This window comes from Raphanus sativus, unplaced genomic scaffold (assembly GCF_000801105.2).
Source record: "Raphanus sativus cultivar WK10039 unplaced genomic scaffold, ASM80110v3 Scaffold0075, whole genome shotgun sequence".
NCBI classification, from domain to species: domain Eukaryota; kingdom Viridiplantae; phylum Streptophyta; class Magnoliopsida; order Brassicales; family Brassicaceae; genus Raphanus; species Raphanus sativus.
In genome coordinates, this window is record NW_026615397.1 from 55,981 (window position 1) to 70,519 (window position 14,539).

Below are 14,539 nucleotides of genomic sequence, written 5' to 3' on the forward strand. Positions count from 1 at the left end.
TAATATAAAACTATTTTTTGTCCATTTTTCCCTTTTTACCTTTTTTATTTCTTAAACTTAATGAAATAAATATTTGTATAAACCAAAAATTGTAAAAATATAAACAAATGATAAAACATTCATATATACAATTTTTTTTGAAAAATATGAAAAATAAAAAATTTAAGTTACATTCTACTAAAAGTAAATTTTGTCTTCTACGAAAAATGAGTTAGTAGAAACTGAATTCGAGTAAACCAGTTCATCTACTTTTTTTTATAACGAGCAATCTACTGTTAACTAAATTTTTAAATATGAGGAATGTAAATTCTACTAATTATAAAGATAGGTATTTTTCTTGCGAATATAATTTTTACTTTTATTAAGTATTCTAGAATTCTCGGAATACGAAATCCATTACTCAAACGGTTTCATGGAATAGAAATTGCATTCGAAATTTCTGTATTGGTTCTACGCAGTGTAGAAATTGACTTTTACGGATAAGAAAACATGATTTTTTCAAAAATTAAGGAGATTTCAGTTAAAAATATTCTAAAAGTATTTTTAATATTCTAACTTCCTAAAACGCGTATATTTGGTCATAGAACTATCATTAAAATATTTTTAATCTTTGTACTTGCCTAAAATGTTACAAACATATATTTTTTATTTTTTATATATTTACAAATATATATATATATATATATATACTCAACATTTTTTATATATTTACAAACATACATATTTTGACTAAAAATTACATGTGTATAATTATTTTTATTTTATTAATATATTTATTCATATAATTATTTGAAACTAAATTATGTATATCAAGGGGAATATATAAAGTATACATGCTATGTATGAGAATATTTTATTTTTAACTAAAATTATGTATTAAATAATAATTGAATTTAAGTATATAAGTATCGTAAACATATTAATATAAGTGTTATTTATTATAACTAATTAAATTACAAAATTATTATCAAATATGATTAAACATTTAAAATTTTAAAATAAAAATTTAAGATATTTAAATAATTTAAAAAAATTTAACATAACTAAATATAGTTGAATATCGATTAAATATCTTTAATCTATATATTTTGCAAAATATGTTTGTAAATTTAAATATACAGTTTATATAAAAATATTTAACTTTTTGTGCTCTTTATGTTACTTAAATTTTTATTTATATATTTATTTCTTTTTATAAATGTATTTATTTATCTAATTATTTTTATAAAAAATACATTAATACAAAATAAACGTGAAATGTATTATTTTATTAAATATTCTAAAATGTCGACTTAAATTATATTTTTATATATAATTTTAATTAAATTTTTATTTTTATTTTTAATATTTAAATACTTTTAAAATGTTATTTATTTGATTAATCAAAGGTCAATTCTGGGATTATGGAAAAATTTATACTATAAAGACAAATTATTGCTGATTTTATTCTACTATGAGACAAAGATGGTAAATTTTCATTCTATTTTGGCAAATTTCTCTAAATATAATCTAATGGTAGTCTAGTAGTAATTTTTCAGGTTTCTGTTCACGTTTGATTTCTGTTAAACTAAATTACTTTTAGCCAATATAAATTTAGATTTCATCTCAAATGGTTAACATAGTAGACCCGGTTGACAAGGAAAGCAAAAATATTATATTACATAACCAACAACATTTTGGTTTTATGTTGCAGTATATGTGAAATTAAACTATTTGATTTTTTTTTGTTTTCATGTGTGTGCGAAATCTAATTTCCATGTCGTTCTCAAAATGGGAGTTAGAGCGAGCAAGCCTAATGCTTTGTAATTGTCTGCTAGAAAAATAGCTTTTCTGGAAATAAACTTAATTTTGATCAATAAGAGTATCTCTATAATAAAAATCTCTAAAATAGAAGTAAAAATAGAGATGATTTTTTTTTTTCAATGTGTTTCTCTATAATAGAGGAATGATATATTTGCCTCTATAAATAGATGAATGCTACTTTTCCTCAAATATAGAGGAAAAAATAGCACTCATCTATTTATAGAGGCAAATATAGCATTCTTCTATTATAGAGAGACACATTGAAACAAAAACTTAATTTCTATTTTTTCTATTTAGAGATTTCTATTATAGAAAGGTGGAGATGGTCTAAGTTGTTGAAAATCATACTCGGTTAATAATATGTTTATATCTATTTCTATGTCTAGAAGACAGTTTGAATAAATGAGAAATCTCCATAGTTTTTTTTTTGAACATTGAAATCTCCATAGTTTAGCTCAGCTAGCAATTCAATATTAGTTAAGACTTGAGATATCCTTTGTTCAAACAAAAGAATGGAGACTCCAATACCTATTTTTCTATCCTAAATATGAAGTTGTCATTTAACATTTAAATAAAAATAAAATATGATCAGTAAATTTTTACAATAAAATCTGTAAGTGACTTAACAAGTGCACTGCAGCCCTAAAACATGTCTGAATGTATAGTTAGTTGTGAGCTACATAAGAGTCATCGCATAATTGATGTAAAAAGACAAGTGCTCCTTTCTGCTGTATGATCGACAGAAGCTGAAGGAGAATTGCAAATCGGTTAATGGGATTAACTCGTAAGGCCATCTGAATAGTATTTATACATTAAAAGACAAATCAGATATAGACACCATTTTCGGTGTGAGATGATGTTACGTAATCCAAAATTGGTTAGTAGAAAATGGTTAAGATCATCTAGAAATTGCATGCGTATGCATTTCGGAGCCGTAACCTAATTCAGCACGACGTTATCTCATTTCCCATGCATTGAAATTAAAGACTTATTTGGATGTCCCATTAACATTTTATCTCACGCCTTGGTCTCCCATGTATGGAAGCATCGAAACAACCTGATTCACAACCACGTCTCAGCTAGACAGCTACTGCAGAAACAGTTTTATTATATGGTCTAGACAGGGAAGTCAAGAATACTATGACGGCAAGGAAGACTAGGAAAGTTTTTAACCGCCTTATGCACCTTATTCCTCTAGCTTAGATAGCTACCATCAGTGTTGTAATTTCAGTTTTTTTTCACTGTTTTTATTTGTTTTTGCCAGAGTGCAATAGGCTTAGTATTCTGCAGTTTGTAAAATCTTCTCATCATTATATGATATTTACAAGTTAGCAAAAAAAAAATCATTTTTTCTCGTCCAACTTCATTTAAATGAAGCATAACGATATCCATGTACGAAAATAAAAATAAAAATTCTGAATCAAAAAGATGACAAAATATTTGATTCTAACAAGTAACTAATTTGAACCACACAAGCATGGTCGAGTGGTACGGCGAGCTTGGAAAGATGCTAAACACTCCGGGTTCGAAAACTTACTAAATTCAGATTTATCCGTTTGTATGGCCAGGCGATATGAGTATCTAATTTCCATTGCGAATAATCGGATCTGTTTGGCGTCGGTGGACAGGTCTCCAAAGAATTAGTCGGTTGGATTTCGGTCCGCCGGACACCTCTAATTTATCCAAAAAAAAACTAATTTGAGCAATATAGATAATAAAACTACATGGTGAAAACAAAAGAGAAAAAGACAACAAAACAATATAGTATATTTATGTGCAATCACGTGGTAGATGTTGAGCTTTGTCATATTGATCAACTGGGAGATATGTTTTGAGCCTTTTACTTACCACAAAATTATTATTGTTACTCTCTCTGTTTTCCAAATGCAAGTAATTTTATCAAAAGAATTTGTTTCACAATATAAGTAGTTTACATATTTCAATACATATTTTCATTTATTGGATATTGTGTGATCAATGAAATAGTGTTAGTTTTTTATATAGGCCTATTTAGCTCAATATCAAAATTTTGGATGGTATTTGCAGAAGTGTGCAAATTTTTTATTAATTGGAGAACCATGTAACTTAACGCACGGCTTCACGATTCTGTCCTTGAGAAGTCACGTGTATGGCAAAATTGAGTAACCTGCAACCGGCAGTTTTGACGATATAACAGGTTATTGAAAAAGTCAACAGAGATTGAAAACCGGTTATTTTTGGCGATGTGAAGTGATGAACATAAGAGAAGAGAGGAAGATATTTTAGTGCTTTTATAATATTTTATTAACAAAAAGATATTTTCGCAGATGATAAGATATTTTTAAGAAAGGAGAGAAGAAGATATTTTTGAAGATGAGATCATTATTTTCAAAATAATGATCACAAATTCAGTAATGGGCCATCGTATGCTCACAAATTAAGCATGGGCCGTGTAACGGTTATATACTACGGGCTTTTAAATTGTTAAGTGGGCCTGATTATATTTTAGAGAACCTTTGATCGAACTGCAATATCCTAATGTTATAAAAATGTAAATAATCGCATTATTTAATTATTCCTGGTCAGCCTATTGCAGCAGCCTCTGAACTTTACGTGTTGTCAGTTTAATGCAGGAGACTGTAATTATTACGAAGGGTTTTGTTTCAAAAGATGCTAAAACCTTTTGAGTTTCCCATAGAACATAACGCCATCTCTCACATCTTCTCATTACTCTCTCACCTTCAAACTTTGAAGTTCACCAAAAGAAAAAAAGTCCAGAAAATGGACGAATCTCCCAACCGCGATGAACCAGTTCGCGATCCTGCGGAACCTCCCCTTCCCATTCCGGAGATGATGTTTGCGGCGGGCGATGAACCGGTAGGTGTCAGAGTTCTTACCTACCAATCCTCTACGGCTATCAATCACATACTAGATTCCCTGGAAGAAGATGAGATCCAGAGATTGCGCTTGTCTCCCTTTGGTAAGATTGTTGACATCGCGGAGAAACCGGGTTTCTCGGGTAGATTTGCTAGATACATGTTGTCTAGACAGTTGAAGGTGGAGAAAAAATATGAGGCTTGGTTTCGGTTTGCGGGGAAACCGATAAAATTTTCTCTTCGCGAGTTCGCGATTGTAACCGGTCTCCACTGCGGTGAATACCCGAAGAAGACGAAGGTGAAGTCAAAGTCGAAGATGAAGGAGAAACCTTATTGGGCCGAGCTATTTGGGAACAGAGAGGAGATTCGGGTTTCGACGGCCCTAAAGATGCTAAGGAAAAAAACGATAACCGATTCAGACATAAGGATTAAGGTGGCTTGTCTCGCGATAGTCTCTTCGGTCCTCCTCTCCACAAACCTCAAAATGAAGATGATGAAAGAACATGCTGAGGCAACAAAAGATCTCGACCAGTTCTTTTCGTATCCGTGGGGTCGCCTAGCTTTTGAAATGCTTATGGGTAGTATAAAGCAAAGAGACGAGGTCGCCTTCTCCAATGATACAATAGCACTGAAAGGGTTTGCATTGGCACTACAACTGGTTATGGTAGAGGCTGTACCATCTCTAACCGAAGTTGTCTTGGAGACTTGTGCATCTTCTGATTCCGATAGCAGCGACGATGGAGATGATATCGTGAAGAAGAGGAACAAACAAAAGACACTGAGCCCCGGGCATGCTCGCAAAGAGGACAAAAAAACTGATGTAAGTTGATGTTTTTGAGTCCTCCGTTTTAGTAATAACAAACACTCGATATTTTTGTTAAATTTGTGTTGTTGGTTAACAGTTAAGCTTTAATATTTCAGGTTTTGGTTAGAAGCATTATCCCTGATGATCCGGATAGACCAATAGATAACGTTATACTTGTATGGGCAGACGAGGTGTGCGACGTTAAAGTAGATATTCTTCTGAAGCTTCTAGCAGAAGGTTACTCTTTCACGGCTACGATGTTCAAAGGTGGCGCTACCAAACTTGACGTTGAGAGATTGCGTGACATAGCAAAGGAGGTGGGTAAGAAGAAGCGGAAAAATAACCCGGTTACACACAAGGAAACGGACGACGACAACCGTATTGCAGGCATTGTGATGTCTATTCTCAAAACGGAGCTCCAAAGAGTTGATGCGAATGTGGCCAAAGCTGTATCAGTTGCCGAAAAAACGGCTGTTCAAGTGGACTCCTTGGAGACCACTATCATGGTTTCAGTCAATAATCAGCTTCAAACCTTCAAGGATGATATCATGCGGTCTTCCATGGACGGTGAGGCCAACCCAAACCTCAGAACACAGAAACCTGGGGGGAACCTAAACACTGAGGTAAATGAGGAAGAAAATGGTGACAACAGTCAACCCAATGGCGACAGAAGATCAACATCAGTGTTGGAGGTAATTGAAAAATACTAGAACTTGCCGTTTGCGATTGTAATATCCGATACCAATATATAGTAACTGGTATCAACCATCATATGATGGTAAAACCGGATATGTATAACAATATATTTTTGTTTTTGGATTGGGGTTGATTGACAGGGGTCTCATGGGAGGGTAGCTAATTCTACTTCACGCTTGAATAACAATGATCAGGGCTTCGAGGCTGACTTCTTATCAGCCAATAGCCACACCAAAGAATCTTCTATGGTCTCGGTATGTATAATGAATTAATTTTTTAGTGGTATAAGTGATTTTAACCACAATAAATGGATTTACTATGTTTTTCGTATAAGTGATTTCAAACATGAAAATTAATTAATATGTTAGGGGTAATAAGTGATTTCGAACATGTTGACTTGTTATTGTGCCGGTTATGAGAATTTAAATTTGTAAATAATATTTAAAAACTCGATAATCAATGTATCAACCTGCTATCTTGATAATTTGATATCTCAGTTAACCGTGCAAAAACCAAATTCGATACCAAGGTTATTATCTGGGGATATTTAGCCAATAAATTTCATTATGTATGTTTGTCCTCAGTTATTAAATATGTTAATCAATTTAAATATGTTGTGTGTCAATTTACAGTCAAGAGCAGAGGTGAATGGGGCCAATGTTTCACGTAAGATCATTGGAGAGCTGTCAGAAGGATCTCATAATGTCCACTATGGTTCAGACAATATTGAGACTAACTTTGGTGGCTCGAAAACTGTGGTATGTTAATTCATTGTCAATATAATAAGCATGAATGTGGTATGACCTACGCCATTTTACAGGCTCCATCTCCATCGCTTCCGGTAGCCACAGAAGAAATCACAACAACCGCCATTTTACAGGCTCCATCTCCATATCCATCGCTTCCGGTAGCCACAGAAGATATGATTGACACAGTTCCAGAACATAGGGAAGAAGAAGCAACAGACGACCCGTCACATCCTCCACTAAGTCCTAAAAGCAAACGCAGTAAGGTGGTTCCAGGTGAACATGTACAAGAGATTGAAAGTGGGGATGATACACTTGCCCGAGCTCGTGAAGCCGACCCTTTTTTTACTGCATACTCCTGCCCTGATTTGGTAATGTCCAAATACACAAAGCTCGTTGGTAAACTAAGCAACAACTTGTAAGTTACCTCAATGCCTCTTATATTATATATTTTGTAATAATTTGAAAACCTGGATATCTAATACGCTATTGTTAAATATGTTTTTGTTTGAATATATAAGTGTTATAAATGTTGCCGGGCTGGCAGTAACTTCCAAGGACATCACGGGAATCGTAGAACTCAGCCGTTCCTTACCAGCTAGGGTATGTCTTCTTTATATTCAGTTTTCTCAGCTACAATCGTGGATATACATTTTGAATCCTGTTTTGTTTTTAAATATACAGATTATTGATATCTTGGTGAGGTTTGTACGGACCACATACAACAGTGCACCGAATTGTAGCCGTGAGAGAAGTCCCAACTTTCTTGACACCAGATATGTTGTGTTGTTGTTGAAGCATTATCCAAAGTTTGAGCGTTCAAGATCACAAGAGTCATATAATTTTCCCAAAGATCTTGTTCACTATCTTGGTCAGGACGAGCCGACAATGGCACCTTTCACTCATCACTACTTTCCGTTTGATCTAGGGAACAAAGACTGGGTTGTTGTGTGTTTCGACCTGAAAGCGTGGAAGTTAACTGTTCTTGAGTGCAATATGGGGCTCCGGTCTGATGAAGAATTGGCGAAACAACTCCAACCCTTCAGAGATATGATCCCCCCACTTTTGAGGCGTACCGGAGTGCTCTCCACTACTGCTTCTTATCCTGCTGTTGTGATAGAGAGGCCTAATGTGGTGCGTCATAACAGCAACCGCTCACACTCTGCCCTAACATCCATATTGCTCATGCAAACGCATGCAAGGTTTGGGATTGAAATCTGCAGGTCTATCACTCCTACTACTCTCAAGGAAGAAGCGCAAAGACTTGTGGTGATGTTGTATGAACTACATGAGAAGCTGTAGAAGACTAGTCGAGTGAAGTAAGAAGTATATCTGAAATTCTCACAACTTATATCTAAGAAATGTTTGTTTATCTACTGTTTATCTATTTCGTTGAATGCAAGCAACTACGATCGCAAACTATTTTGTATTTCGAGTGTGAAACGTTTATCGGTTTATGTACTACTTTATTTGAACTCCTATTCAGTAAATTGGACACAAATTTGTGTCTACTATTAAGGCAAATGTATTAGTAAGTGTTAATATGAAACCCAATTTAATCGAAAGATATTAGTCATCATAAATTGGTGACCTTAAAATAATGGATAAATGTAGATGAGGAATAACCGGTTATATTTTCAATTGTCTGGGTTTACTGAATATATTCCAGATTCAAAATACTTCTTCAAATGGTACATTTTCAGTTCAAATTCCGAACAACGCCTTAATAGTACATATTCAATTTGAAATACTTCCAATATAATATTTACGATTATTTAATTAGTATACAAAACATAATATAGTTCCATTAATCCCAATATATTATATTAAGACGGTGGTGTTGTTATATTATTTCAGCATTGGAAAACGAAAAACCGGTTTTATATGCTTTTTGTCGTCTGTCAAAGAACATTATCCAGTTTTCAAAACTCCTTCAATGAACATATATTCCCAATATATAAATAGACATTTTTAAATCAGGATAAACATCACATACTATTTGTCACACTCTACAAAGTAATCATACGTTTATCATATCACAGCCACAATAAGAAATATTTTGTGCACCATACAAAATACCAAATATTCTAATCTCGACAGTCTGACATAGTCTGCCATAGTCTGACACAGCTCCATGTGGATTCCCTGTAAGACACATATCTAAACCATAGGCCTGTAAATAGTAGATATATAACATCTGTTCTACCTAAGTGGAATATATTACATACGCTTATTCGTTTACAAAATCTAATCACTGTTCTTTAAAATATCCGTTCTATCATCCCATAACCTGTTCTTACAAACAACTTACTACACTTAAACTATTTAGGAGCAGGGCTAAAATATTTTCCGGTAATCACCCCCACCTAACCTCCTCCTTAGTTATAAACCATGTCGACACAAACTAATCCGGCTTAAAATGTAGGAATTACGGATATGGTGTTAATGTTTATAAAATAACGGTGGCTAAGATTTCATAGAATTTCAATTTCAGTATTGTGGTGATGCTAAAGTTTGGTCGTAAATCACTAAACCCTATATACATTTCCTCAACCAATCAACCAAAATTCAATTTTCATCACTCTACCCTAAACCAAATATCAAATAATCAACCCAACCCCCTATTCAACACTATACCCTAAACCATATAAAAATAATCAACCCTAACCCCGGGGTCATCACTAAACCCTAAACCCATTGTAAATCAATCAACCCAAACCCCGTGTCCAACACTATACCCTAAACCTTCCTGAATCAATCAACCCAAACTTCGTGATCGACACTAACCCCTAAAGCCATTCTCAAATCATCAACCCAAACCCCGTGTCCTCTTATTTCTCCTAGTTAAACAGTGTTCTTCAAGAACCGTCTTAGAAGCTTCTTTCCCAGATACATCGACTCTTAAATGGGATAGCGGGAACACATATTACAATCACTCTCATGTAAATTCTACCAAGTACTATATAACATCCGATGACTACGAGAGAAAGATGAAGATTGACAGTAATGAGTGAGCCGTTATCCCGTTGAAGACACAATGGAAATTGTTTAGTAAGAAGAAAGGTATATTATGACTTATTGCCATATGAAAAGGGGAATGAATTTTTGTGGTACATCGCTTGTCATGTATATATAGCGACTTGCAAATTGTGGGTAAACCCTACTATCAAATGTATGTAGCACCATTTCATCTTTGGAGTATTATAACCCCATTACATCCTATCCACTTTACCACTCGTATCCCTTTTCGACGTGGCGAGCTTTGGTGTTCACAGTTGTAAGTGATTTTTTCATACCCATTACATCCTATCCTCTTTACCACTCATATCCCCTTTCGACGTGGCAAGCTTTGGTGGTAACAGTTGGAAGTGATTTTTTCAAGTTATGGAAGGCCAACGAAGTGACCCCAAGTTATAGAATCAAATGAAAGGAAGGAAACCGGTTAGCAGAAAAGTTTAGTGGTCGTATAGTTCCATTTTTTTTCTTAATGTTACAGGTCTTGACCTTAAGTAATATAATCAAATGAAACTAAAAGAGACAATGATACATAGGAAATTATAATTATAGATCATCAATTATAGGAATATTAACCTCTTATTTCGTATTTTATTACATAAATATTGAACAACAGGTTTACTTTGGTTTAATTAGGGATAATATGTACCCGGTTACAATAAGAATAAGACCGGTTATGTTTTCAACCAAGGTCATAAGCGGGTAAACCAAGGTCATAACCGGTACTATTAATATTTATTGGTTTTAACTGAAATATGAAGCACAAAACCGGATAAATTGAACCAATTATAAATCAAAACGGTTTTGATAGTAGTTCACTACCCATATAGGTAACCAATTTATAACTTCGAATTGGTTCAACTGAGTACGTAACCGGATTAAAACCAATAATTGAGGTAGTAGATATTTATAAAAAATTTGTGGACTGACTATTTTAGAAATAATTTTCGGTCTCTTATTCCAATTGTCAAATCATAATGTCTACAATATACCCAACATGTAGGTAGGGTAGGAGCATTAAATGAAGTGATTCTATGAAGATACGCATGTAAATGGTTGTGTATGTATGGGCGAAATAGTACCCAGAAACTCTCTTTATATAGACCTTAACTCCACCTCCTGAAAACCCACACATCATCCAAATAATAAGCATAAATACGTCAGTACTTCAACTACTGTGAAGCTGAAAAGTAATAAATTACTTGGGTTGACGGAGACATTCCTGGTAATAATTGTTTTCGTAATTTTGTCGTTAGCTTCAATAAATATGAAACTAATTCGGTATTAGTTTACTGCATCTTTATATCCACAGATGGGTCAACTGTTACGTGTTATTAGTGGCCAATGGACAAAATGTTCGGATGGGGAATGGCGATTCCATGGCGATCCTTCCGCTGTTGAACATTATATATTAACCAAGACCAACGACGGAATACACACGTTAATCTCATTGGTAAGAGAAGAGTTGGAGATCGAACAAGAAACACCTATGGTTTTGTCATATCGTCTACCCTCTACTATGCTCTTACCGGAAGGGTCTACATCTGCACCAACAAACATAGTTGACGCAGAGGACGTTGAACTAATGTTCAGTGTGCAAGAGTGGACCAAGGAGGTGGAGTTATGTGTCACGTATGGATCTGCCAAAGTTGCAAAGTATCAATTTCTATGCAGAGAACCATTCACAGTAGGTGACATATCGTTTTTAAGTGACGGATCAACAGAGGAAGAACACCTTGCGGCAATTAGAGGTTACAGAAGTCTACCAAGATAAAATATTTGACTTAAACATATTCTCATTAATTTTTTTTACTTTATTGAAGAGCTTGTGGGAGAAGACGAGTTCGACTGCACTGGACTTGCACACATATTCAATGAGAAGAACATGGTTACTGTCTACCGATTGTCACTGGAGATTGAAAAGGCCAGATCCACGTTTGGTGAGATCAATAATGGAAATGACGAGGTAGATAAGATTAGTAGTGATGACGATCGACAGAGGAAGAACATTCAAAACCGATTTGAAAAAGTCAATCCGACGGTTTTCCCAGAAGACCAAGGTAATTTAGGTTTTTACTAACATATAATTGACGGCAACAACCAGATTAATATTTATATAACCTGATTTAATTAGGAAAAACCTCCGATTATGAAAAATTTGAAATCATACATCCATGCAGAATTTCGTACAACTCCTCAACGAAATCATCGTCCTACTACTCCAATTACTCATACACCCGGAATGAAAATAACGAAGTTAACCAATTCTGCGAATCAGATGAGAGAGATAATGACGTTGGTGAGGACTGTTGGAATGAATTCATCAATCTAGAATTTGAAGATAGCAGGACCGAAAGTTTTAATAAGGGTGACAATGAAATTTTAATAACTCTATCAAATGATATAAGTGGAGACGGTCATGCATCCCCGATAAACCAGCCTCCCATTGTTCATATTGGAGAATCATCAACCGATTCCACTCCTGGTTCGTTGAGAAACCTCCAATTTCCCTATCAAAATGACCTTAATTTTTGCAACGGTGGAGGGACGAGCAGGACAAATTACAGGATGTCAACGATGAAGGTAGGCGGATATTATTATAATAAACTTACATTAACATATAACTCGAGATCTCTTTATGACCACATAATTTTTTTAAATTCAACAATTAACTTCCACTTACTGATATGATGCAGCTGCATTAGAAAGAGGAAGAATGAATAATATGGAGACTGGAGAGGGAGCGAGTGAGGTTATGGGACCACATCATGAGGATCCGATTGAAGTTGACCTGACTGTCGAAGAAGATTCTTTCGTCCTCCGTAATTCCAATGGTTCGTTAACACATAATTTGTAGCTTCAATATGACTATCTCGCTCTGCTGTTATATTTAAAAAAATAAAAGCTGGTTATTTGTTTCCTTTTCATTAGTTGATGTATTGACTAATCCGGTGGTGAAACTTTAAATAAATAACAACTACACAGTATTTTAATATACATACATATTTGCAGGAAATAAGATACATAATCCAGATGTCATCTATATTGGAATGATCTTCAAAAATAGAGAAGAGTTCAAGCACCATATGGCTATGTATGCAATAAGAAATAAATTCCGATTTCGAAACACTCGATCATCGCCAGGTGGAATGATCCTCAGATGCTTCTGTACTACCTGTAACTGGCGAGTGTATGCTGTCATTGTGAAGAATACAGAGTTATTTGAAATTAGGACGATTGATCCTCAACATTCTTGTTCCGTTGACGACCGCTGTGGATACCAATCACAAGCAACACATACGGTGATCGGTGGAATGATGAAAGCAAGGTTCGCCGGAAAGGGTGGTGGTCCACGACCAACCGAGATAATGCAGGCCATGGAAGGGGATCACGACGTTCACATTTCATATTGGAAAGCATGGAGGTCTAGAGAAGTTGCTTTGGAGTACGCTAAGGGTTCTTGTGGAGCATCTTACAACCTATTGCCATCTTACCTAAACAAGCTCGTCAGTTCAAATCCTGGTAGCATTGCAGACGTGCATACGGAATATGCAGAGGGGATTGGTCATCGTTTCAAGTACATGTTCATGGCTTTGTCTGCCAGCATCGAAGGATACCAATACATGAGAAAAGTTGTTATTGTGGATGGAACACACTTAAGGGGCAAGTACGCTGGGTGTTTACTGACTGCATCGGCCCAAGATGGGAATTATCAAGTCTTCCCATTGGCTGTTGCTGTGGTGGATGGAGAAAATGATAAAGCTTGGGAATGGTTTTTCCGAAAACTGAAATTGTTCATAGCAGATAGCGAGGAAGTTGTTTTTGTTTCAGATCGTCATCCTTCTATATATTGTGGACTTGCAAAGGTAAGTTTTTTTTTGCATTTCATTAAATTTATGTTTTCGTCAAATAACCTATGGTACCTGAGGTGAATAAGAGTACTGAGCAGTATACTAGTGTTTGTTTTCTAATTTCAAAAAAATTACGTCTAACTAAACAACTTATGCCAGCTGAAGTGTAAGACTTATAAGTAGTACAACCGGATTTATATATTGTAACAACTGTTATAATGTTGTACAACCGGTTACTTTCAATATTTTAAAAAATGGCATATATATCTGTATCATAACATTATCTCAGTATCATCTCAGGTTTATCCTAACGGTCGCCATTGCGCATGCATCCTGCATCTTAAACGAAACGTGAGAACTTACTTTAAGGATAAGCATCTAGGTTATCTAGTTGGGAAAGCTGCTCGTGCATTTAGACTTTCGGAGTTCTACACCACCTTCAACGAAATTAAGAGAGTCAATGCATCTTGTGCCGACTATCTCATCGGTATAGGCTTCGAACACTGGGCAAGATCTCATTTCAAGGGTAATCGATACAACATCATGACAAGTAATGTTGCGGAGACATGGAACTCGGTTTTGCGTGAGGCCCGGGAATATCCCATACTATCTCTCATTGAGTACATTCGCACGAAGCTTATGACATGGTTTGCCAACCGACGAGAGATAGATCCAGAAGGTTCTAACTTCCTTACTCCCCGGGTTCAAGAGATCGTCACTTCAAATTTTGAAAGGAGTGGAATGTTTGGGGTGACAGTAGTCAGAAAT

The 14,539-nt window shown here is 34.9% G+C and overlaps 1 protein-coding gene across 1 annotated transcript; it reads left to right on the forward strand.

Annotated features, from left to right (window-relative positions):
* The first annotated feature begins 4,563 nt into the window (after positions 1 to 4,563).
* On the forward strand, positions 4,564 to 8,207 carry LOC130501000 (uncharacterized). The gene is made up of 7 exons (XM_056995911.1): positions 4,564 to 5,478; positions 5,580 to 6,155; positions 6,300 to 6,413; positions 6,792 to 6,917; positions 6,980 to 7,323; positions 7,427 to 7,508; positions 7,590 to 8,207. The coding sequence occupies exons 1-7, from the start codon at positions 4,564 to 4,566 to the stop codon at positions 8,205 to 8,207; spliced, it is 2,775 nt and encodes a 924-aa protein (XP_056851891.1).
* The last annotated feature ends 6,332 nt before the right edge of the window (positions 8,208 to 14,539 follow it).

What these genes read in the sequence shown, in the direction of transcription:
- LOC130501000 (XM_056995911.1), top strand. Translation starts at nt 4,564, where the DNA reads ATGGACGAATCTCCCAACCGCGATGAACCAGTTCGCGATCCTGCGGAA. An exon ending in AAGAATCTTCTATGGTCTCG is followed by an intron (nt 6,414 to 6,791) that starts GTATGTATAATG and finishes GTCAATTTACAG; the next exon opens with TCAAGAGCAGAGGTGAATGG. An exon ending in GCCGTTCCTTACCAGCTAGG is followed by an intron (nt 7,509 to 7,589) that starts GTATGTCTTCTT and finishes TTAAATATACAG; the next exon opens with ATTATTGATATCTTGGTGAG.